Source organism: Salvelinus namaycush, chromosome 1 (genome assembly GCF_016432855.1).
Source record: "Salvelinus namaycush isolate Seneca chromosome 1, SaNama_1.0, whole genome shotgun sequence".
Taxonomy (NCBI): Eukaryota; Metazoa; Chordata; class Actinopteri; order Salmoniformes; family Salmonidae; genus Salvelinus; species Salvelinus namaycush.
The window spans coordinates 8,105,315-8,131,970 of NC_052307.1; the positions used below are offsets into that span (position 1 = coordinate 8,105,315).

At 43.2% G+C, this 26,656-nt stretch overlaps 1 protein-coding gene across 1 annotated transcript in view; it reads right to left on the minus strand.

Annotated features, from left to right (window-relative positions):
• LOC120050303 (glutamate receptor ionotropic, delta-2) overlaps positions 1-26,656 on the minus strand; it is a 513,655-nt gene that overhangs the window by 123,276 nt on the left and 363,723 nt on the right. Inside the window, exon 4 of the mRNA XM_038996885.1 lies at positions 8,057-8,383. Within this exon, the coding sequence (XP_038852813.1) occupies positions 8,057-8,383 (327 nt within the window). The remainder of the gene's footprint in view (positions 1-8,056; positions 8,384-26,656) is intronic.

The following is a 26,656-nucleotide window of genomic DNA, read 5'->3' on the forward strand; positions in this document are numbered from 1 at the left end:
ATAATTTACTATGTAGAAAATAGGGTGCCATTTGGGATGCACCCGACCTTTGTTTGGACATTTGCAGCAGGATCGTCAATGGAATCATGAGACAGGTCGCTTGCAGAGCTGCAGTTTAGTTGTTTCATCCCTAATTCTCTTGGAGCATCACTCCAGATGCTCTCTACTACACATGTCCCATCCAGTTGGTGTGCTAGTGGGAGAAACAGGAGAGAGGAGGGATTTGAGGAACAGTGAGCACTCGCAGCCAGCTGGGAGAGTCAGTAAGTGCCTCGTTAGCGCCAGCTGGGAGAGTCAGTATAGAGTCCATATAGATACATATTGGCAGTATAGTTACAGTATAGAGAACGTATAGAGTCAGTATGTAAGCAGTATATAGACTGTATAGAGACAGTATATAGACAGTATATAATCAGTATAGATACAGTATAGAGACCGTATAGAGTCAGTATATTGACCGTATAGAGACAGTATAGAAGCAGTATAGAGACCAAATAGAGTCAGTATAGAGACCGTATAGAGGCAGTATAGAGTCAGTATAGAGACAGTATATAGGCAGTAAATAGGCAGTATATAGACCGTAAAGAGTCAGTATATAGTCAGTATATAGACAGTATATGGTCAGTATATGGTCAGTATATGTACAGTATTTTGGCAGTATAGAGACCGTATAGAGTCAGTATGTAAGCAGTACATAGGCAGTATAGAGACAGTATAGATACAGTATATAGTCAGTATAGAGACCGTATAGAGTCAGTATGTAAGCAGTACATAGGCAGTATAGAGACAGTATAGATACAGTATATAGTCAGTATAGAGTCAGTATATAGTCAGTATATGGTCAGTATATGGTCAGTATATGGTCAGTATATGGTCAGTATATAGTCAGTATATGGTCAGTATATGGTCAGTATATGGTCAGTATTTGGACAGTATTTAAGCAGTATATAGTCAGTATTTAGTCAGTATATAGTCAGTATATGGTCAGTATATGGCCAGTATAGAGTCAGTATATAGTCAGTATTTAGTCAGTATATAGTCAGTATTTAGTCAGTATATGGTCCGTATTTAGTCAGTATATGGTCAGTATAGAGTCAGTATAGAGTCAGTATATGGTCCGTATTTTGTCAGTATATGGTCAGTATATATACAGTATTTTGGCAGTATAGATACAGTATAGAGACAGTATAGAGTCAGTATGTAAGCAGTATAGATACAGTATATAGACATTATAGAAACAGTATAGAGTAAGTATATAGACCATATAGAATCAGTATATAGGCAGTACATAGGCAGTATAGAGACAGTATAGAGACAGTATTTAGTCAGTATATAGTCAGTATAGAGTCAGTATTTAGTCAGTATATAGTCAGTATATGGTCAGTATAGAGTCAGTATATAGTCAGTATATGGTCAGTATATGGTCAGTATTTGGACAGTATTTAGTCAGTATTCAGTCAGTATATAGTCAGTATATAGTCAGTATTTAGTCAGTATATAGTCAGTATATGGTCAGTATAGAGTCAGTATATAGTCCGTATTTAGTCAGTATATGGTCAGTATATAGTCAGTATATAGTCAGTATATGGTCAGTATATAGTCAGTATATGGTCAGTATATAGTCAGTATTTAGTCAGTATATGGTCAGTATTTAGTCAGTATATCGTCAGTATTTAGTCAGTATATCGTCAGTATTTAGTCAGTATGGAGTCAGTATATGAGCAGTATATGGTCAGTATATAGTCAGTATTTAGTCAGTATATGGTCAGTATATAGTCAGTATATGGGCAGTATTTAGGCAGTATAGAGTCAGTAGATAGCCAGTATAGAGACATTATAGAGACAGTATAGATTCAGTATAGAGTCAGTATTTAGTCAGTATATAGTCAGTATATGGTCAGTATAGAGTCAGTATATAGTCAGTATAGGGTCAGTATATGGTCAGTATTTGGACAGTATTTAGTCAGTATTTAGTCAGTATATAGTCAGTATATATTCAGTATTTAGTCAGTATTTAGTCAGTATATAGTCAGTATATATTCAGTATTTAGTCAGTATATAGTCAGTATATGGTCAGTATATAGTCAGTATATAGTCAGTATATAGTCAGTATTTAGTCAGTATACGGTCAGTATACGGTCAGTATACGGTCAGTATACAGTCAGTATATAGTCAGTATATGGTCAGTATATGGTCAGTATATAGTCAGTATATAGTCAGTATATGGTCAGTATATGGTCAGTATATAGTCAGTATATGGTCAGTATTTGGACAGTATTTAGTCAGTATTTAGTCAGTATATAGTCAGTATATATTCAGTATTTAGTCAGTATTTAGTCAGTATATATTCAGTATTTAGTCAGTATATAGTCAGTATATGGTCAGTATATAGACAGTATATAGTCAGTATATAGTCAGTATTTAGTCAGTATACGGTCAGTATATAGTCAGTATATAGTCAGTATATAGTCAGTATTTGGTCAGTATATAGTCAGTATATAGTCAGTATATGGTCAGTATATGGTCAGTATATAGTCAGTATATGGTCAGTATAGAGTCAGTATATAGTCCGTATTTAGTCAGTATATGGTCAGTATATAGTCAGTATATAGTCAGTATATGGTCAGTATATAGTCAGTATATGATCAGTATATAGTCAGTATTTAGTCAGTATATGGTCAGTATTTAGTCAGTATATCGTCAGTATTTAGTCAGTATATCGTCAGTATTTAGTCAGTATATGGTCAGTATGGAGTCAGTATATGGGCAGTATATGGTCAGTATATAGTCAGTATTTAGTCAGTATATGGTCAGTATATAGTCAGTATATAGGCAGTATTTAGGCATTATAGAGTCAGTAGATAGCCAGTATAGAGACATTATAGAGACAGTATAGATTCAGTATAGAGTCAGTATTTAGTCAGTATATGGTCAGTATAGAGTCAGTATATAGTCAGTATATGGTCAGTATTTGGACAGTATTTAGTCAGTATTTAGTCAGTATATAGTCAGTATATATTCAGTATTTAGTCAGTATTTAGTCAGTATATAGTCAGTATATATTCAGTATTTAGTCAGTATATAGTCAGTATATGGTCAGTATATAGTCAGTATATAGTCAGTATATAGTCAGTATATAGTCAGTATTTAGTCAGTATACGGTCAGTATATAGTCAGTATATAGTCAGTATATAGTCAGTATATGGTCAGTATATGGTCAGTATATAGTCAGTATATGGTCAGTATATGGTCAGTATATAGTCAGTATATGGTCAGTATATGGTCAGTATAGAGTCAGTATTTAGTCAGTATATGGTCAGTATAGAGTCAGTATATGGTCAGTATATAGTCAGTATATGGTCAGTATATAGTCAGTATATGGTCAGTATATGGTCAGTATAGAGTCAGTATATAGACAGTATTTTGTCAGTATAGAGACCGTATAGAGTTTGTATGTAAGCAGTATAGATACAGTATAGCGACATTATAGAGACAGTATAGAGTCAGTATATAGACCATATTGAGTCAGTATATAGACAGTATATAGACAGTATAGAGTCAGTATAGAGACAGTATAGAGTCAGTATATAGTCAGTATAGAGTCAGTATATGGTCAGTATAGAGCCAGTATATGGTCAGTATATGGTCAGTATATGGTCAGCATATAGTGAGTATTTAGTCAGTATATGGTCAGTATATAGTCAGTATAGAGTCAGTATATAGTCAGTATTTAGGCAGTATAGAGTCAGTAGATAGGCAGTATAGAGACATTATAGAGACAGTATAGACACAGTATATAGTCAGTATAGAGTCAGTATTTAGTCAGTATATAGTCAGTATATAGTCAGTATATAGTCAGTATAGAGTCAGTATTTAGTCAGTATATAGTCAGTATATAGTCAGTATATAGTCAGTATATGGTCAGTATTTGGACAGTATTTGGAAAGTATTTAGTCAGTATATAGTCAGTATATAGTCAGTATATGGTCAGTATATAGTCAGTATATAGTCAGTATATAGTCAGTATATAGTCAGTATATAGTCAGTATATAGTCAGTATATAGTCAGTATATGGTCAGTATATGGTCAGTATATGGTCAGTATATGGTCAGTATATGGTCAGTATATGGTCAGTATATAGTCAGTATATGGTCAGTATATAGTCAGTATATGGTCAGTATATAGTCAGTATATGGTCAGTATATAGTCAGTATAGAGTCAGTATATAGACAGTATTTTGGCAGTATAGAGGCCGTATAGAGTCTGTATGTAAGCAGTATAGATAGAGTATAGTGACATTATAGAGACAGTATAGAGTCAGTATATAGACCATATAGAGTCAGTATATAGTCAGTATATAGTCAGTATATAGTCAGTATATAGTCAGTATTTGGTCAGTATATGGTCAGTATATGGTCAGTATATGGTCAGTATTTGGTCAGTATATGGTCAGTATATGGTCAGTATATAGTCAGTATTTAGGCAGTATAGAGACAGTATAGAGTCAGTATAAAGTCAGTATAGATACGGTACAGAGTCAGTGCAGAGTCAGTATATAGACCGTATACAGTCAGTATAGAGAGTGTATAGAGGCAGTATAGGGTCGGTATAGGGTCAGTATATGGACAGTATGTAGGCAGTATACAGACACTATAGAGACAGTATAGATACAGTATAGAGTCAGTATAGATACGGTACATAGTCAGTGCAGATTCAGTGCAGAGTCAGTATTTATACCGTATAGAGTCAGTATAGAGTCAGTATAGAGGCAGTATAGGGTCGGTATAGAGGCAGTATATGGACAGTATGTAGACAATATAGAGTCAGTATAGAGTCAGTATATAGACAGTATAGAGTCAGTATCGAGTCAGTATATAGACCGTATCGAGTCAGTATATAGACTGTATCGAGTCAGTATATAGATCATATAGAGACAGTATAGAGTTAGTATATAGATCATATAGAGACAGTATAGAGTCAGTGTAGATACGGTACAGAGTCAGTGCAGCATCAGTGCAGAGTCAGTATAGTCTACACACAGCCTAGTCTCTCTGCATCTCTCCAATGTACATTCTCTCTGTCTTTCATCCTCATGGAGAGTGCTGATAGTGTCAAGTCTCCCCCGGTAATGGTGGGAGGTACATTTCATGTTGTGACTGTTAGTTAGACGTCTACATTTCAAACAGAGAAAGGGGGGTGAGAGAGAGAACGAGAGAATGAGAGCATTTGAGAACACTTAAGAGGCAGTGTGTGTGTGCCTAGTTAGCCTCACAGATAGGCCCCACCCCACCTCAGCCTTTTCTCTTCTAATTAGCCTGATGTGAGAGACATCATAACAGTGGAGTTGGAGCGGAGCCAGCCACCCTGCTAGCATGCAGCACCTCCCAGCCCCTAGCTGCCACCAGTGATCACAGCTGACACATCAGCCGTTCTTGCCCTTATCCGGTCTCCCAGCATGCTCTCTGAGCACTGCTGACCTCACCGCTGAGGTCACAGAGAATTGCTGTGTTTGAATACCCATACTAACATAGTGTATACTACATACTGAATGAGTATGTACTACATACTATAAACTATTAGTTAATTTAGTATTCTGTAAACAAACTGTATCCTTTCAGTTGAGTGTACTAGCGCTTTGCCTGTCTACCGGAAGTTGATGCTGTTTCTACGCAACTTCTTGCTAGCTTGTTAGCGTAACAAATTACTAGCTAGACATCTTACGACTTCATTAACAATGTCCATTGAGAACGCACAATGACTATACCACTTAGCTAAGCTAAGAATGACGTAGCCCATGTGCCTCACCCTAAAAATGTGGTCCCTTTCTCCCTCATAACTTAGCTTACTGTTCTGACTTGGGGTTGCATATGTAGCCTATAACCTGTGATAGAGAAATGTAATCATTGAATATTGTAAGAGCTTTCATTGTCTGCTTATATTGTAAGAACCGACACTGGAGATGAGAAGCAGGTACGGAGAGTTGATCCGTAACATTTAATATAGCAAAGACATGGAACAGGACAGGAACAGCGTCAGAACTGGGTAACAAAACGACAGACGACAATTAATGCTGAAGCGGGGAACAGAGCTGGGGAACAGATATATATAGGGGAAGAAATAACACAAGTGATTTAGTCCAGGTGAGTGCAATGGATCGCTGATGCGCGTGACGAGGGAAGCAGGTGTGCGTAATGATGGTGGCGGGAGTGAGTAATTCTGGGCAGCCTGGCGCGGAGGGAGAGCGGGAGCAGGCGTGACATATGTGCCCCCTTTATTTATCCTACAGTTCTGACTTGGTGTACAGGGAGGATACTGTAAGAATGGCCCATGTTCTGAATTATTTCTCTGTAAATTTCAAAAGTGCTGAACCAATAGTTATATTGCCTATGTCCGTCTTAGCTCGGTCATTAATGTCTTAATCAAAATTACGGATTGCCTCTTATATGCCCATTGTTCCCTTATGCCATAGTTTGTACATCTCAATTGTCAATAGAAACATAATTTGTTTAAGCAAGTCAGCCATATCAGCTATGTTTTAAAAAAAGGCAGTAAATGAGGCTTAATGAATTGTTTCACTGCCAGACAAGGCTCCGCTGATAGTCAGGTGTAGCGGTGGTAAGGATTCACTCCATGGTGCTGAAAAGAAAGCTCTGCTATTAGGATAGCTTTATGTAGGCCCTAATAGTTTGTGGGCACCGTTTGTCACTATTATGGTGCAATTAATGTATTGTTTAGAGTTGTATTGTGTAGTGGCTTTGCTGGCATGCATCTAAACATATATATATATATATATGTTATGCACCACCAAGACTTATATGCTAAAATCACCACTGGTGTCTTTGCCTATGTAACAGACATATTTGAGAAACTGAACGAACTGAACACAAGCATGCAGGGGAAGTACAAAAACATTCTACAGATGAGGGATCGAATTAGTGGATTCAGAGGAAAGAATTCTTTTTGGAGAGAGTGTTTCAGAAGCGAACCCTTCCCTCGGCTGTGCATGTTTCTAACAGAAAACAGCATCCGTAAATGTCTGTCACGTGTGATGACTGCTCACCTCCAACGCTTGGAAGAGCACTTTGGTACCTACTTCCCCATCCATTTGACTGTGATCCTGTCTCAGTTGACATGCAGGTAAGTGACCGAATTCTGCAGACAACACATTCACGTGTCACTATGGAGGAGTTTTGGTTCGCGATTCAAAGGAAATACCCTGCCGTCTCCTTTTGAGCATTAAAAGTCATGGTACCCTTTGCCAGCTCATATCTGTGTGTAGCTGGATTCAGTGCTCTCGTCTGCATTACAACCAAATATTGATCCAGGTTGGATGTGACAGCAGAGATTAGGTGCGCACTGTGGACCACGCCCCCCTGACTTTGAGAAGCTCCGACACGACATGCATCCAGCACACCCATCTCATTAGTGGTGGTGAGATAAGAGAAATTATGTCAGACTTATTTACAATTGACTGTCATAGCCCCACATTAAAAGTACAGTATGTGATGGTGAGTTGAGAAGACAATCAGAAATACCGTTAGAATGTTTTTGACTGCCATAGCCCCAAATAAAAAAGTTAACATTGGCTGTTAATTACATCCTTTTTTCACATGGTTGGGGTCGCAAGAATTTTCAGATATCAAAATGGGGTCATGGGACAAAAAAGTTTGGTAACCCATGTCTTAACCCATCCCCTCCTCCTTTCACGATAGAGGGACACACACCAGGTGATAATTAAGCAATAAGGCCCGAGGGGGTGTGGTATATTTGCCATATACCACAAACCCCAAGGTGCCTTATCGCTATTATAAACTGGTTACCAATGTAATTAGAGATGTAAAAATAAATGTTTTGTCATACCTGTGGTATACAGTCTGATATACCACGGATGTCAGCCAATCAGCATTCAGGGCTCGAACCACACAGTTTATAATAATTCAATATACAACGGGTGGGTCTAATCCTGAATGCTGATTGGTTAAAACCAGGTGATAATAATACAATACATCACAAAGGAAAAACAAAAACAAAAGGATACAAACAAAAAGGAACTCACCCTGCTGGACGAAGGATCCATAGACGAACCACATGGAATTGTAGAAGGTGGTGGAGGAGACAGCACCCATGGGCAGGCGCGGCGGGTTCAGCCAGTTGAGTAGGTAGACCAGGATGCCCACCAGCAGCACGGTGCCCGCAATGCACGCCCACAGCGACAGGTCAAAGGGCGCTAGGCAGGCGAACATGTCCACTGTACGCTCGGCCTTTCTGAGCAGCACACCCACCGAGTAGTCCATGTAGCGTGTGGTGAAGTCCACCGCACTCTCCCGTTCTGGCGTGATGGTGAGAGCCGAGAGACCCACGTCTGCCCGCTGGAACACAAACACACAGAGACACGTGCGCAAGCATACACATAGATATGCACACACGCACACAAATACACACACACACACCAGATTCATTAATGCAAAGATTCAAGGTGTATAGAAGTCAAGAAAATGATGCGGATTCTGTGAACACACATCAGAAATCTCTGTGTTGTATTTGCTGGTATGGCTGAGTAATGGAACATCGCTTTGTGTTGTTTTTACACGTTAATCCAAGTCATGCAATAGAATCAATAGAATCATATCTAATTTCTGCCATGGCTTCTCTGTTGCCGCTGACGATCACAGTCATTCTCTACTTGTTGTCAAAACAACACTCTAAACTCGCTATCTGATTAACACTGACACACTTCTCAAACTAAATAGATAGGAGAATACCATGTTAATAAGCCGAAATATTGTTATAGAAAAATGTAGGGATCGCCAATTTCTGCGTCTGAGTCTATTATATTTAAGCGAAGCAGCGTCTATGGAGATGAATATGGCTGTGGTCTGTGAGTCATAGCGTGAGCATTGGAGGGGTTCAGTCATCTTCAATAGATAGTTTCTAGGAGGATTCCGGGGGATGAGGGCAGTTGCTAGGCCAGTAAGGCCAGTAAACCAATCAGGGAGTCTGAATTAGAAGACACAAGTTGGTCCACTGAGAACAATGTTGTTTTAATCTGCCACACAACGTACGTGTGTGTGTGTTTATGCAGGCCAGGTTCAGCTGTAAACCCACTTAGGCAGAGCTAATATCCTCCCACATGTTGTGCCTCACCATTAGAAGACACTGTACGCAAAAAACATTTTCGTCCATCCCAAATAACACCTATTTATCTATATAGTACGCCAGTTTTGACAGGGCCAAAAGCAGTGCGCTATATAGGGAACAGGGTGCTATTTGGGATGCAGCCTATGTCTACAATTGAGTGTAGTCTGGCCCAGGGGTGCGAAGGTGAACGGCAAGGCACTGGAGTGACGGACCACCCTTGCTGTCTCTGCCTGGCCGGCTCTCCTCTCTCCACTGGGATTCTCTGCCTCTGACCTTATTATGGGGGCTGAGTCACTGGCTTGCTAGTGCTCTCCAATGCTGTCCCTAGTAGGAGTGCATCATGTCTTGCATCATGTCTTGCCAGGCTTTTTTATCTATATTCGACTTGAGTGGGTTGAGTCACTGACATTATCTTCCTGTCCGTTCTAGCTCCCCGTCGGGCTCGTGTGGTGGGGAAGATCTTCGTGGGCTATACTCTGCCTTGTCTCAGGGTAGTAAGTTGGTATTTTGTTGATTTCCCTCCGGTGTCGTGAGACTTGTGCTTTAGCAAAGTAGGTGAGGTTATATCCTGCCTGATTGGCCCTGTCCGGGGGTATCGTCGGACGGGGCCACAGCGTCCCCCGACCCCCCTCGTCTCAGTCCTCAGTATCTATGCTGCAATAGTCTACGTGCCGGGGGGCTAGGGTTAGTCTGTCCTATCTGGTGTAATTCTCCTGTCTTATCTGGTGTCCTGTGTGACCTTAAGTATGCTCCCTCTAATTCTCCCATCTCTCTCTCCCCTCCCGGAGGAACTGAGCCTTAGGACCATGTCTCAGGACTACCTGGCCTGACGACTCCTGGCTGTCCCCGTCCCCAGTCCACCTGGTCATGCTGCTGATCCAAGTTCTACTGTCCTGCGGCTATGGAACCCTGACCTGTTCACCGGAAGTGCTAACTTGTCCCGGACCTGCTGCTCTCTCTCTGTCAATTTAAATAAATTCATTATGCCCTAATCTATGGATTTCACATGATTGGGAATACAGATCAGAAACCCGTAGATCAGAAAACCAGTCAGGCGACACATCTCATTCACATAGAGTTGTTCAATGTTGAATGTTGTCCCACTCCTCTTCAATGGCTGTGCGAAGTTGCTGGATATTGGTGGGAACTGAAACACGCTGTCGTACACTTCAATCCAAAGCATCCCTAACATGCTCAATGGGTAACATGTCTGGTGAGTATGCAGGCCATGGAAGAACTGGGAGATTTTCAGCTTCCAGGAATTGTGTACAGATCCTTGCGACATGGGGCCATGCCTCAGGATCTCGTCACGGTATCTCTGTGCATTCAAATTGCCATTGATAAAATGCAATTGTGTTCGTTGTCCGTAGCTTATTCCTGCCCATACCATAACCCCACTGCCACCAGGGGGCACTCTGCTCACAATGTTGACATTACAAACCGCTAGCCCACACGACGCCATACACGTGGTCTGTGGTTGTGAGGCCGGTTGGACGTACTGCCAAATTCTCTAAAACAACAATGAACATTAAATTGTCTGCCAACAGCTAAGGGGCACTTTCCTGCAGTCAGCATGCCAATTGCACACTCCCGCAAAACTTGAGACATCTGTGGAATTGTGTTGTGTGACAAAACTGCACATTTTAGAGTTTATTTTCCCCAGCAAAAGGTGCACCTGTTTAATGATCATGCTGTTTAAATCAGTTGTCAGGTGGATTGATTATCTTGCTCACTAACAGGGATGTAATCAAATTTGTAACTGAAATTTGAGAGAAATATGCTTTTTGTGTGTATGGAACATTTCTGGGACCTTTTATTTCAGCTTATGAAACATGGGACCAACACTTTACATGTTGCTTTATATTGTTGTTCAGTGTATAAATGGCTTTATAAAGAAATGTGACTGACTAAGAATAGAGAACTGGGCAGTAGGTAGTGGTTAATAACCTCTATAGGATCGGTGGGTCCACCGCGGAACGGTTGAGCTAACATAGGCTAATGTGATTAGCATGAGGTTGTAAGTAACAAGAACATTTCCCAGGACATAGACATATCTGATGTTGGCAGAAAGCTTAAATTCTTGTTAATCTAACTGCACTGTCCAATTTACAGTAGCTATTGCAGTGAAATAATACCATGCTATTGTTTGAGGAGAGTGCACAGTTACGAACTTGAAATTGGTTAATAAACCAATTAGGCACATTTGGGCAGTCTTGATACAACATTTTGAAAAGAAATGCAATGGTTCATTGGATCAGTCTAAAGCTTTGCACATACACTGCTGCCATCTAGTGGCGGGTGGCGCAGTGGTCTAGGGCACTGCATCGCAGTGCTAGCTGCGCCACCAGAGTCTCTGGGTTCACGCCCAGGCTCTGTCGCAGCCGGCCGCAACCGGGAGGTCCGTGGGGCGACGCACAATTGGCATAGCGTCGTCCGGGTTAGGGAGGGTTTGGCCGGTAGGGATATCCTTGTCTCAGTATGTAAAAAAAATAAAATATATATATATATATAAAAATGTAATAAAATGTATGCACTCTACTGTAAGTCGCTCTGGATAAGAGCGTCTGCTAAATGACAAAAAATGTAAAAAATGTAAAAATGTAGTGGCCAAAATCTAAATTGGGCCTGGGCTGGAATAATACATTATGGCCTTTCTCTTGCATTTCAAAGATGTTGGTACAAAAAACAACAACACTTTAACCAGATCTACTGTGTTATATTCTCCTGCATTCATTTCATATTTCCACAAACTTGTTTCCTTTCAAATGGTATCAAGAATATGCATATCCTTGCTTCAGGTCCTGAGCTACAGGCAGTTAGATTTGGGTATGTTATTTTAGGCAAAAATTGAAAAAAAGGGGCAGATCAGACAATTGAGAAATGGATTGTGTATGTGTGCCATTCAGAGGGTGAATTGGCAAGACAAAAGGTTTAAGTGCCTATGAAAGGGGTATTGGTAGTAGGTGCCAGGCAGGCGCACCAGTTTGTGTCAAGAACTGCAACGCTGCTGGGTTTTTCACGCTCAACAGTTTCCCGTGTGTATCAAGAATAATCCACCACCCAAAGGACATCTAGCCAACATCACACAATTGTTGGAAGCATTGGAGTCAACATGGGCTAGCATCCCTTTGAAACGCTTTCGACATCTTGTAGAGTCCATGCCCTGACGAATTGAGGCCGTTCTGAAGGCAAAAGAGGGTGCAACTCAATATTACGAAGGTGTTCCTAATGTTTTGTACACATACTCTACATTCAAGATTTCAGACAATCTATCAAATACCTCAGTCCAGAATCTTTTGAAGGCTGGACAATTCCAGAACAGATGCATTAGTGTACCGACCTCACCGTAGCCATGCCAACACAAGTCTGAAAGGCTTTGATCCATCTTTTTCAACCTGTGTGGTGTGATGTATAACCTGTGTGGTGTGATGTATAACCTGTGTGGTGTGATGTATAACCTGTGTGGTGTGATGTATAACCTGTGTGGTGTGATGTAGAACCTGTGTGGTGTGATGTATAACCTGTGTGGTGTGATGTATAACCTGTGTGGTGTGATGTATAACCTGTGTGGTGTGATGTATAACCTGTGTGGTGTGATGTATAACCTGTGTGGTGTGATGTATAACCTGTGTGGTGTGATGTATAACCTGTGTGGTGTGATGTATAACCTGTGTGGTGTGATGTATAACCTGTGTGGTGTGATGTATAACCTGTGTGGTGTGATGTATAACCTGTGTGGTGTGATGTATAACCTGTGTGGTGTGATGTATAACCTGTGTGGTGTGATGTATAACCTGTGTGGTGTGATGTATAACCTGTGTGGTGTGATGTATAACCTGTGTGGTGTGATGTATAACCTGTGTGGTGTGATGTATAACCTGTGTGGTGTGATGTATGCCCTGTGTGAGATCTTCATTTGAATAATCTTATATCTTACGCAATTGAATATTGATGTTGTATTTTCCATATTGCGTCACATTGTGATAGATACACCCCATGTCCAGCTCGGAATGTAACTCAGTGGAGGTGTTACTATTTAAGGAGAAGCCAACCAGCTTGTATAGGGAGGAAACAGTTATTTTCCCAATAGCAACATCCTTCAGTTTGTTGTCTAAAGAACTTTTAGATCCCACATCAATACCCTTTGAGGAAATAGACTTGAGAACTGATTTGAGCTGTAGATGGCATTGAAGTGCTATATTATTCAGGCCAATCTCTGACATCAGCTCTTGGAATGGTATGATATCTCTGTCTCTTACGACCTGCCCCACCGAACTGATGTCTTGGCGTTGCCAGGTACCATTAGCCAGTGTCTTGCCACCTGCGGTAAACAAGGGGTTGTTCCATATTGAACAGAAAGGGAGGGATGCTCCCATTGACAGATAACGTTTTATGAAGTATCTTTGCCACTTCACAATAGAACTACAGCAGTGGATGATCTATCTTGCAGTGGAACATGGGGTCATACCATAGTGATAATAAGGAGATCAACGTGTTATGTTCCCTCACTATTTCTTCCTCTAGCCACTGCCAGGTGCCTGCTATTCCCCTGTTTTTATAGCCCCATGCCAGTGGCTATCTCGCATTATATGACAAGTAGTTAAAATACACATTGGCAACACCTAATCCCTCGGATGCCGTTTTTCATATCGCCCTTCGTTTTATCACACGAGACATTTTTATTACTCCTCACTGTATTCTTTACCAAAAGGTTGGCTGGACCTCTTTGAAGTCACGTAGATCACATCATTACGCTCTTTTTGTTTACAAAGCCCTGCTCCACAAAGATTTAGAATGACAGGGTTAGTTCACAGGGCTGGTTAAGTCTGGAGACTCCTTTGGTGTCTAGAGAGTTAGGTAAATCAGCCTTTGAGTTCCTTGCACCTTTAGTGTGGAATGATCTACAATAAACGTTCAAATTGAAGGAATTGGTGGTCTCTGAGCATTTCAGACGGTTGCTAGGAGACCTTTTTACTGAAAAATGGGTCTGTTTTTTATCATTGTGTTTTGCTTTTTGTGTATTGTTGTGTATAATAACATGTATTTTATATGAATCTGTAGTTTAATGGGTTTTGTTGTATTTTGATGTGTATTGTGATGCTATACAGGGCTCATCTGGAAAAGAGACCTTGTTCTCAGCATTGACTCCCTGTCTAAATAAAGACACCTTGGTCTCAGCATTGACTCCCTGTCTAAATAAAGACACCTTGGTCTCAGCATTGACTCCCTGTCTAAATAAAGACACCTTGTTCTCAGCATTGACTCCCTGTCTAAATAAAGACACCTTGGTCTCAGCATTGACTCCCTGTCTAAATGAAGACACATTGGTTTCAGCATTGACTCCCTGTCTAAATAAAGACACATTGGTTTCAGCATTGACTCCCTGTCTAAATAAAGACACATTGGTTTCAGCATTGACTCCCTGTCTAAATAAAGACACTTTGGTCTCAGCATTGACTCCCTGTCTAAATAAAGACACCTTGGTCTCAGCATTGACTCACTGTCTAAATAAAGACACCTTGGTCTCAGCATTGACTCCCTGTCTAAATAAAGACACCTTGGTCTCAGCATTGACCCCCTGTCTAAATAAAGACACCTTGGTCTCAGCATCGACTCCCTGTCTAAATAAAGACACCTTGGTTTCAGCATTGACTCCCTGTCTAAATAAAGACACCTTGGTCTCAGCATTGACTCCCTGTCTAAATAAAGAGACCTTGTTCTCAGCATTGACTCCCTGTCTAAATAAAGACACCTTGGTTTCAGCATTGACTCCCTGTCTAAATGAAGACACCTTGGTCTCAGCATTGACTCCCTGTCTAGACCGCTGGGCTCCTGAGTGGCGCAACGGTCTAAGGCACTGCATCTCAGTGCTAGAGGCGTCATCACAGACCCTGGTTTGATTCCAGGCTGTATCACAACCAGCCGTGATTGGGAGTCCCATAGGGTGGCGCGCAATTGGCCCATAGTCGTCTGGGTTTTGCCGGAGTAGGCCATCATTGTAAATAAGAATTTGTTCTAAACTGACTTGCCTAGTTAAATAAAGGTTAAATAAAAAAATGAAGAGACCTTGGTCTCAGCATTGACTCCCTGTGTCACACCCTGATCTGTTTCACTTGTCCTTGTGCTCACCTCCACCACCTCCAGGTGTCACCCATCTTCCCCATTATCCCCTGGGTATATATACCTGTGTTTTCTGTCTTGCTGTGACAGTTCGTCTTGTTTTGTCAAGTCAACCAGCATGTTACTCCGTGCTCCTGCTTTTTCCTTTTCTCTGTTTTTTGATAGTCCTCCCAGTTTTGACCCTTGCCTGCCTTGACTCTGCACCCGCCTGCCTGACCATACTGCCTGCCCTGACCTCGAGCCTGCCTGCCACTCTGTACCACCACTCTGACCTTGTTATGATCTTTTGCCTGTCCACGACCATTCTCTTGCCTCCCCCTTGGATACTAATAAATATCAGTGACTTGAACCATCTGCATCTGGGTCTCGCCCTGTGCCCTTATACCCTGTCCAAATAAAGGTGAAATAAAATACATTCAACCCACTCTTACTTCTTGGCATTGACGTTTTTTTGTGGTTAATTCTTGGTTTCTTTTCTTTCTACAAGCTTGAAAATAAACAATGTATCTCTTTAAACCAGTGCTGAGGAAACTGAAGTGGTATAGCTGACATAAGGAACGCTAGTCTAAGGAGTATGGTCTTCTTTATCACCTCTGCTCTACCCCAAAGTGATAAAAGTAGAACTGTCCGTCTCTTAATGTCATCCCGATTGGTTTTATCCCGGTCCATTTAGATCAGATATCTTATTAACTGGTGACTTGATATTTATCTAGAAACATTTGTCAAATTATATGCTGTAAGCATCACCCCCCTGCGGGTTTTACAGCTGAGAGGACCCTAATGGCCAATATGATTTATGTATCCAGAACAGGAACCTCCAATGCCATTCTATCACTCTCCTTAAGAGTGGGCAGAGAAATATCTTTAAAATAAATAATCTCTCTCTGGTATTGGTAGGACATTCAGAGTGATACAGTCCAGAGGAGTACTCTCTAAAATGAGAGTTCATTTGATTTTTATCACATGCTATCGACCCGTTACAGTCCTCAACAGCTGGAATTGTTTCTTAATTTTCCAACTATTTAAGTTTAAATGCAATTTTTTTTTGCCCGCTTTGTCACCTGACTTGAAATATCTCCTAAGTAATCGGAAACAAGGCAAATGTATTCCCATCATATGGAAGGCATTTTGAAGTCTGTTTTAGTTTTGGTCCAACATACATTAAGTCTAAAGTCTTAAATTCCACTATTAAACTGTTTTTCTTTCGTAACATGCGTTTCCTTTTAGCTGCAGTGTAACTATTGATCCAACCTCTGCAGGTTGCTTTAAAGGCTTCCCACACCATTTGTACAGAGCGGACAAAGTTTAAATAGTGATGAATTCAAACATGTTCTCCCTCATTGTCGACATAAATTCCTCACCACTTCATAGAGAGTTGTTGAATGTGTTTAGTTCTGTGTGTGTTGACAGATGGGGAGAAAATGACTGACAAGGGGGAAAGGAAAGGGGGATACGTAGTCAGTTGTCCAACTGAATCTATTCAACTGAAATGTGTCTTCCGCATTTAACCCAACCCCTCTGAATCAGAGAGGTGCGAGGAGCTGCCTTAATCGACATCCACGTCTTCGGCGCCATGGGGCATGGTCTGAAATAATAACGCTATGAATCATTCTCTATTAGAGATCTTGATATGAGCAGGTAGCCTTTTTAAGAATATGAATTATAGAGTATGCACTAAAAAGTATATTCATGCAGGAGTATGCAGGATTAATAATACTAACTAGTTGAAATGTGGGATCTTCCGAGTCTGGGTAGCATTGTTGCAGACATCTGGGTTCCGTCCCAAATAGCATTCTATTCCCTAGAAAGTGCACTACTTTTGACTAGGGTCACAGTTCTGGTCTCCCCCCCCCCCACACACACACACACGCACAATTCATTCACAGTTGACTAAATCTGCTAATTTCACGGTCTGGTAAGAAAACTAAATGCTAAAACAGGCAGAAATTGTCACTTACGCAGCACATGAAAAAATATGAGGCCCCAAGTGAGTTCCTACTTCCCAACATGGTTTAGGGGCGTGTACATTACACTAGTAAGTGTGTTGGTGGTGAGACACTAGTAAGTGTGTTGGTGGTGAGACACTAGTAAGTGTGTTGGAGGTGAGACACTAGTAAGTGTGTTGGTGGTGAGACACTAGTAAGTGTGTTGGTGGTGAGACACTAGTAAGTGTGTTGGTGGTGAGACACTAGTAAGTGTGTTGGTGGTGAGACACTAGTAAGTGTGTTGGTGGTGAGACACTAGTAAGTGTGTTGGCGGTGAGACACTAGTAAGTGTGTTGGCGGTGAGACACTAGTAAGTGTGCTGGCAGTGAGACACTAGTAAGTGTGTTGGCGGTGAGACACTAGTAAGTGTGTTGGTGGTGAGACACTAGTAAGTGTGTTGGCGGTGAGACACTAGTAAGTGTGTTGGTGGTGAGACACTAGTAAGTGTGCTGGCAGTGAGACACTAGTAAGTGTGTTGGCAGTGAGACACTAGTAAGTGTGTTGGCGGTGAAACACTAGTAAGTGTGTTGGCGGTGAGACACTAGTAAGTGTGTTGGTGGTGAGACACTAGTAAGTGTGTTGGAGGTGAGACACTAGTAAGTGTGTTGGAGGTGAGACACTAGTAAGTGTGTTGGAGGTGAGACACTAGTAAGTGTGTTGGTGGTGAGACACTAGTAAGTGTGTTGGTGGTGAGACACTAGTAAGTGTGTTGGTGGTGAGACACTAGTAAGTGTGTTGGAGGTGAGACACTAGTAAGTGTGTTGGAGGTGAGACACTAGTAAGTGTGTTGGCGGTGAGACACTAGTAAGTGTGTTGGAGGTGAGACACTAGTAAGTGTGTTGGAGGTGAGACACTAGTAAGTGTGTTGGAGGTGAGACACTAGTAAGTGTGTTGGAGGTGAGACACTAGTAAGTGTGTTGGCGGTGAGACACTAGTAAGTGTGTTGGCGGTGAGACACTAGTAAGTGTGTTGGCGGTGAGACACTAGTAAGTGTGTTGGCGGTGAGACACTAGTAAGTGTGTTGGAGGTGAGACACTAGTAAGTGTGTTGGAGGTGAGACACTAGTAAGTGTGTTGGTGGTGAGACACTAGTAAGTGTGTTGGCGGTGAGACACTAGTAAGTGTGTTGGCGGTGAGACACTAGTAAGTGTGTTGGCGGTGAGACACTAGTAAGTGTGTTGGAGGTGAGACACTAGTAAGTGTGTTGGAGGTGAGACACTAGTAAGTGTGTTGGCGGTGAGACACTAGTAAGTGTGTTGGCGGTGAGACACTAGTAAGTGTGTTGGTGGCGAGACACTAGTAAGTGTGTTGGAGGTGAGACACTAGTAAGTGTGTTGGTGGCGAGACACTAGTAAGTGTGTTAAAGGTGAGACACTAGCAAGTGTGTTGGTGGCGAGACACTAGTAAGTGTGTTGGTGGCGAGACACTAGTAAGTGTGTTGGCGGTGAGACACTAGTAAGTGTGTTGGAGGTGAGACACTAGTAAGTGTGTTGGAGGTGAGACACTAGTAAGTGTGTTGGCGGTGAGACACTAGTAAGTGTGTTGGTGGCGAGACACTAGTAAGTGTGTTGGCGGTGAGACACTAGTAAGTGTGTTGGTGGCGAGACACTAGTAAGTGTGTTGGCGGTGAGACACTAGTAAGTGTGTTGGTGGCGAGACACTAGTAAGTGTGTTGGAGGCGAGACACTAGTAAGTGTGTTGGTGGCGAGACACTAGTAAGTGTGTTGGAGGTGAGACACTAGCAAGTGTGTTGGTGGCGAGACACTAGTAAGTGTGTTAAAGGTGAGACACTAGCAAGTGTGTTGGTGGCGAGACACTAGTAAGTGTGTTGGAGGTGAGACACTAGTAAGTGTGTTGGAGGTGAGACACTAGTAAGTGTGTTGGTGGCGAGACACTAGTAAGTGTGTTGGCGGTGAGACACTAGTAAGTGTGTTGGAGGTGAGACACTAGTAAGTGTGTTGGTGGCGAGACACTAGTAAGTGTGTTGGAGGTGAGACACTAGTAAGTGTGTTGGTGGTGAGACACTAGTAAGTGTGTTGGCGGTGAGACACTAGTAAGTGTGTTGGTGGTGAGACACTAGTAAGTGTGTTGGAGGTGAGACACTAGTAAGTGTGTTGGTGGCGAGACACTAGTAAGTGTGTTGGAGGTGAGACACTAGTAAGTGTGTTGGTGGTGAGACACTAGTAAGTGTGTTGGAGGTGAGACACTAGTAAGTGTGCTGGCGGTGAGACACTAGTAAGTGTGTTGGTGGTGAGACACTAGTAAGTGTGTTGGAGGTGAGACACTAGTAAGTGTGTTGGAGGTGAGACACTAGCAAGTGTGTTGGTGGCGAGACACTAGTAAGTGTGTTGGAGGTGAGACACTAGTAAGTGTGTTGGTGGTGAGACACTACTAAGTGTGTTGGCGGTGAGACACTAGTAAGTGTGTTGGTGGCGAGACACTAGTAAGTGTGTTGGAGGTGAGACACTAGTAAGTATGTTGGTGGCGAAACACTAGTAAGTGTGTTGGAGGTGAGACACTAGTAAGTGTGTTGGAGGTGAGACACTAGTAAGTGTGTTGGAGGTGAGACACTAGTAAGTGTGTTGGAGGTGAGACACTAGTAAGTGTGCTGGCGGTGAGACACTAGTAAGTGTGTTGGTGGTGAGACACTAGTAAGTGTGTTGGAGGTGAGACACTAGTAAGTGTGTTGGAGGTGAGACACTAGTAAGTGTGTTGGTGGTGAGACACTAGTAAGTGTGCTGGCGGTGAGACACTAGTAAGTGTGCTGGAGGTGAGACACTAGTAAGTGTGTTGGAGGCGAGACACTAGTAAGTGTGTTGGCGGTGAGACACTAGTAAGTGTGTTGGTGGTGAGACACTAGTAAGTGTGTTGGCGGTGAGACACTAGTAAGTGTGTTGGTGGTGAGACACTAGTAAGTGTGTTGGAGGTGAGACACTAGTAAGTGTGTTGGAGGTGAGACACTAGTAAGTGTGTTGGCGGTGAGACACTAGTAAGTGTGTTGGCGGTGAGACACTAGTAAGTGTGTTGGCGGTGAGACACTAGTAAGTGTGTTGGAGGTGAGACACTAGTAAGTGTGTTGGAGGTGAGACACTAGTAAGTGTGTTGGTGGCGAGACACTAGTAAGTGTGTTGGCGGCGCGACACTAGTAAGTGTGTTGATGGTGAGACACTAGTAAGTGTGTTGGTGGCGAGACACTGGTAAGTGTGTTGGCAGTGAGACACTAGTAAGTGTGTTGGAGGTGAGACACTAGTAAGTGTGATGGTGGCGAGACACTAGTAAGTGTGTTGGTGGAGAGACACTAGTAAGTGTGTTGGAGGTGAGACACTAGTAAGTGTGTTGGAGGTGAGACACTAGTAAGTGTGATGGTGGGGAGACACTAGTAAGTGTGTTGGCGGTGAGACACTAGTAAGTGTGTTGGCGGTAAGACACTAGTAAGTGTGTTGGAGGTGAGACACTAGCAAGTGTGTTGGTGGCGAGACACTAGTAAGTGTGTTGGAGGCGAGACACTAGTAAGTGTGTTGGTGGTGAGACACTAGTAAGTGTGTTGGCGGTGAGACACTAGTAAGTGTGTTGGTGGCGAGACACTAGTAAGTGTGTTGGAGGTGAGACACTAGTAAGTGTGTTGGTGGCGAGACACTAGTAAGTGTGTTGGTGGTGAGACACTAGTAAGTGTGTTGGAGGTGAGACACTAGTAAGTGTGTTGGCGGTGAGACACTAGTAAGTGTGTTGGCGGTGAGACACTAGTAAGTGTGTTGGTAGCGAGAAACTAGTAAGTGTGTTGGCGGTGAGACACTAGTAAGTGTGTTGGCGGCGAGACACTAGTAAGTGTGTTGGTGGTGAGACACTAGTAAGTGTGTTGGTGGTGAGACACTAGTAAGTGTGTTGGTGGTGAGACACTAGTAAGTGTGTTGGAGGCGAGACACTAGTAAGTGTGTTGGTGGTGAGACACTAGTAAGTGTGTTGGAGGTGAGACACTAGTAAGTGTGTTGGAGGTGAGACACTAGTAAGTGTGTTGGCGGTGAGACACTAGTAAGTGTGTTGGCGGTGAGACACTAGTAAGTGTGTTGGTGGCGAGACACTAGTCAGTGTGTTGGAGGTGAGACACTAGTAAGTGTGTTGGTGATGAGACACTAGTAAGTGTGTTGGAGGCGAGACACTAGTAAGTGTGTTGGTGGTGAGACACTATTAAGTGTGTTGGTGGTGAGACACTTAGTAAGTGTGTTGGCGGCGAGACACTAGTAAGTGTGTTGGTGGTGAGACACTAGTAAGTGTGTTGGTGGTGAGACACTAGTAAGTGTGTTGGTGGTGAGACACTAGTAAGTGTGTTGGTGGTGAGACACTAGTAAGTGTGTTGGTGGTGAGACACTAGTAAGTGTGTTGGTGGTGAGACACTAGTAAGTGTGTTGGTGGTGAGACACTAGTAAGTGTGTTGGTGGTGAGACACTAGTAAGTGTGTTGGCGGTGAGACACTAGTAAGTGTGTTGGAGGCGAGACACTAGTAAGTGTGTTGGAGGTGAGACACTAGTAAGTGTGATGGTGGTGAGACACTAGTAAGTGTGTTAGAGGTGAGACACTAGTAAGTGTGTTGGCGGTGAGACACTAGTAAGTGTGCTGGAGGTGAGACACTAGTAAGTGTGTTGGAGGCGAGACACTAGTAAGTGTGTTGGTGGTGAGACACTAGTAAGTGTGTTGGTGGTGAGACACTAGTAAGTGTGTTGGCGGTGAGACACTAGTAAGTGTGCTGGCAGTGAGACACTAGTAAGTGTGTTGGTGGCGAGACACTAGTAAGTGTGTTGGTGGTGAGACACTAGTAAGTGTGTTGGTGGTGAGACACTAGTAAGTGTGCTGGCAGTGAGACACTAGTAAGTGTGTTGGTGGTGAGACACTAGTAAGTGTGTTGGAGGTGAGACACTAGTAAGTGTGTTGGTGGCGAGACACTAGTAAGTGTGTTGGCGGTGAGACACTAGTAAGTGTGTTGGTGGTGAGACACTAGTAAGTGTGTTGGTGGCGAGACACTAGTAAGTGTGTTGGCGGTGAGACACTAGTAAGTGTGCTGGAGGTGAGACACTAGTAAGTGTGTTGGAGGCGAGACACTAGTAAGTGTGTTGGCGGTGAGAAACTAGTAAGTGTGTTGGTGGCGAGACACTAGTAAGTGTGTTGGCGGTGAGACACTAGTAAGTGTGTTGGAGGTGAGACACTAGCAAGTGTGTTGGTGGCGAGAAACTAGTAAGTGTGTTGGAGGTGAGACACTAGCAAGTGTGTTGGTGGCGAGACACTAGTAAGTGTGTTGGAGGTGAGACACTAGTAAGTGTGTTGGTGATGAGACACTAGTAAGTGTGTTGGAGGCGAGACACTAGTAGGTGTGTTGGTGGTGAGACACTAGTAAGTGTGTTGGTGGTGAGACACTAGTAAGTGTGTTGGAGGTGAGACACTAGTAAGTGTGTTGGTGGCGAGACACTAGTAAGTGTGTTGGAGGTGAGACATTAGCAAGTGTGTTGGTGGCGAGACACTAGTAAGTGTGTTGGAGGTGAGACACTAGTAAGTGTGTTGGAGGTGAGACACTAGTAAGTGTGTTGGAGGTGAGACACTAGTAAGTGTGCTGGCGGTGAGACACTAGTAAGTGTGTTGGTGGTGAGACACTAGTAAGTGTGTTGGAGGTGAGACACTAGTAAGTGTGTTGGAGGTGAGACACTAGCAAGTGTGTTGGTGGCGAGACACTATTGTGTGTTGGAGGTGAGACCCTAGTAAGTATGTTGGTGGCGAAACACTAGTAGTGTGTTGGAGTGAGACACTATTAAGTGTGTTGGAGGTGAGACACTAGTAAGTGGTTTTGGAGGTGAGACACTAGAAGTGGTTTGGAGGTGAGACCACTAGTAAGTGTGCTGGCGGTGAGACACTAGTAGTGTGTTGGTGGTGAGACACTAGTAAGTGTGTTTGGTGAGACACTAGTAGTGTGTTGGAGGTGAGACACTAGTAAGTGTGTTGGTGGTGAGACACTAGTAAGTGTGCTGGCGGTGAGACTTAGTAAGTGTGTTGGTGGTGAGACACTAGTAAGTGTGTTGGAGGTGAGACACTAGTAATGTGTTTGGCGGTGAGACACTAGTAAGTGGTTGGTGGTGAGACACTAGTAAGTGTGTTGGCGGTGAGACACTAGTATTTGTGTTTGGTGTGAGACACTAGTAAGTGTGTTGGGTGACACTAGTAAGTGTGTTGGAGGTGAGACCATAGTAAGTGTGTTGGCGGTGAGACACTAGTAATGTGTGTTGGCGGTGAGACACTAGTAAGTGTTTTGGCGGTGGACACTAGTAAGTGTGTTGGAGGTGAGACACTAGTAAGTGTGTTGAGTGAGACACTAGTAATTGTGTTGGTGGGAGACACAGTAAGTGTGTTGGGGGGACACTAGTAAGTGTGTTGAGGTGAGACACTAGTAAGTGTGTTGTGCGAGACACTGGTAATGTGTTGCAGTGAGACACTAGTAAGTGTGTTGGAGTGAGACACTAGTAAGTGTGTTGGTGGTGAGACACTAGTAAGTGTGTTGTGGGAAGAACTAGTAATGTGTTGGAGTGAGACACTAGTAAGTGTGTTGGTGAGGACACTAGTGTGTGTTGGTGGGAGACACTAGTAAGTGTGTTGGCGGTGAGACCTGTAAGTGTGTGGCGGTAGACACTAGTAAGTGTGTTGGAGGTGAGACACATAGTAGGTTGTGGTTGGAGTGAGACACTAGAAGTGTGTTGGGTGGCGAGACACTAGTAAGTGTGTTGGAGGTGAGACACTAGTAGTGTGTTGGGGTGAGACCTATAAGTGTGTTGGCGGTGAGACACTAGTAAGTGTGTTGGTGGCGAGACACTAGTAGTGTGTTGGAGGTGAACACTAGAAGTGTTGGTGGCGAACTAGTAAGTGTGTTGGAGGTGAGACACTAGTAAGTGTGTTGGAGGTGAGGACACTTAAGTGTGTTGAGGTGAGACACTATGTAGTGTGTTGGGGTGAGACACTAGTAAGTGTGTGGCGGTGAGACTAGTAAGTGTGTTGGTGAGACACTAGTAATGTGTTTGGAGGTGAGACACTAGTAGTGTGTTGGGTGAGACACTAGTAAGTGTGTTGGGTGAGACACTAGTAAGTGTGTTGGCGGTGAGACACTAGTAAGTGGTGTTGGGTTAGACACTAGTAAGTGTGTTGGAGTGAGACACTATTAAGTGTGTTGGAGGTGAGACACTAGTAAGTGTGTTGGTGGCGAGACCCTAGTAAGTGTGTTGGCGGGGACACTAGTAATTGTTTGTTGTGGTGAGACACTAGTAAGTGTGTTGGTGGCGAGACACTAGTAAGTGTGTTGGTGGTGAACTAAAGTGTGTGGAGGTGAACACTAGTAGTGTGTTGTGGCGAGACACTATAAGTGTGTTGGGGTGAGACACTAGTAATGTGTTGGAGGTGAGACACTATAAGTGTGTTGGTGGTGAGACACTAGTAAGTGTGTTGGTGGCGAGACACTAGTAAGTGTGTTGGGGTGAGACCACTATAGTGTGTTGGCGTAAGACACTAGTAAGTGTGTTGGAGGTGAGACACTAGAATGTGTTGGTGGCGAGACACTAGTAAGTGTTTTGGAGGTGAGACACTAGTAAGTGTGTTGGTGGTGAGACACTAGTAGTGTTGGTGGCGAGACACTAGTAAGTGTTTTGGAGGTGAGACACTAGTAAGTGTGTTGGTGGGAAACACAGTAAGTGTGTTTGGTGTGAGACACTAGTAAGTGTGTTGAGGGTGAGACACAGTAGTGTGTTGCGGTGAGACACTAGTAAGTGTGTTGCGGCGAGACACTAGTAAGTGTGTTGGAGGAGAACAGTAGTGGTTGGGGAGACACTAGTAAGTGTGTTGGGGGAGACACTAGTAAGTGTGTTGGTGGTGAGACACTAGTAGTGTGTTGGTGGTGAGACACTAGTAAGTGTGTTGGTGGTGAGACACTAGTAAGTGTGTTGGTGGTGAGAACTAGTAGTGTGTTTGGTGGTGGACACTAGTAAGTGTGTTGGGTGAGACACTAGTAAGTGTGTTGGCGGGAGACACTAGTAAGTGTGTTGTGGTGTGAGACACTAGTAAGTGTGTTTGGTGGTGAGACACTAGTAAGTGTTTGAGTGAGACACTAGTAGTTGTTGGTGGTGAGAACTGTAAGTGTGTTGGCGGTGAGACACTAGTAAGTGTGTTGGAGGCGAGACACTAGTAAGTGTGTTTGGTGAGACACTAGTAAGTGTTGTTGGTGGTGAGACACTAGTAAGTGTGTTGGGTGAGACACTAGTAGTGTGTGGAGTGAGACACAGTAAGTGTGTTTGGTGGAGGTGAGACACTATGTAAGTGTGTTGGTGGTGAGACACTAGTAATTGGTGTTGGGTGAGACACTAGTAAGTGTGTGGGGTGAGACACTAGTAAGTGTTTTGGGGTGAGACACTATAGTGTGTTGGAGGTGAGACACTAGTAAGTGTGTTGGTGGGAGACACTAGTAAGTGTGTTGGGTGAGACACTAGTAAGTGTGTTGGTGGTGAACACTAGTAGTGTGTTGGTGGCGAGACACTGGTAAGTGTGTTGGCGTGAGACACTAGTAAGTGTGTTGGGTGAGACACTAGTAAGTGTGTTGGAGGCGAGACACTAGTAAGTGTGTTGGGGGAGACACTAGTAAGTGTGTTGTGGCGGACCTAGTAATGTGTTGGTGAGACACTAGTAAGTGTGTTGGAGGTGAGACACTAGAATGTGTTTGGTGGCGAGAAACTAGTAAGTGTGTTGGAGTGAGACACTAGTAAGTGTGTTGGTGCGAGACACTATAGTGTGTTGGAGGTGAGCACTAGTAAGTGTGTTGGTGATGAGACACTAGTAAGTGTGTTGGAGGCGAGACACTAGTAAGGTGTGTTGGTGGTGAGACACTAGTAAGTGTGTTGGGGTGAGACACTAGTAAGTGTTGTTGGAGGTGAGACACTAGTAAGTGTGTTGGTGGCGAGACACTAGTAAGTGGTGTTGGAGTGAGACACTAGAGAGTGTGTTGGTGCGAGACACTAGTAAGTGTGTTAGGTGAGACACTAGTAAGTGTGTTGGTGGCGAGACACTAGTAAGTTGTTGGCGTGTGAGACACTAGTAGTGTGTTGGCGGTGACACTAGTAAGTGTGTTGGGTGAGACACTAGTAAGTGTGTTGGAGGTGAGACACTAGTAATTGTGTTTTTGGTGAGACACTAGTAAGTGTGTTGGCGTGTGAGACACTAGTAAGTGTGTGTTGTTGGTGGCGAGCCTGGTAAGTGTGTTGGCAGTGAGACACTAGTAAGTGTGTTGGAGGCGAGACACTAGTAAGTGTGTTTGGTGGGAGACCACTAGTAAGTGTGTTGGAGGTGAGACACTAGAGTGTGTTGGTGGCGAGACACTAGTAAGTGTGTTACAATCGGATG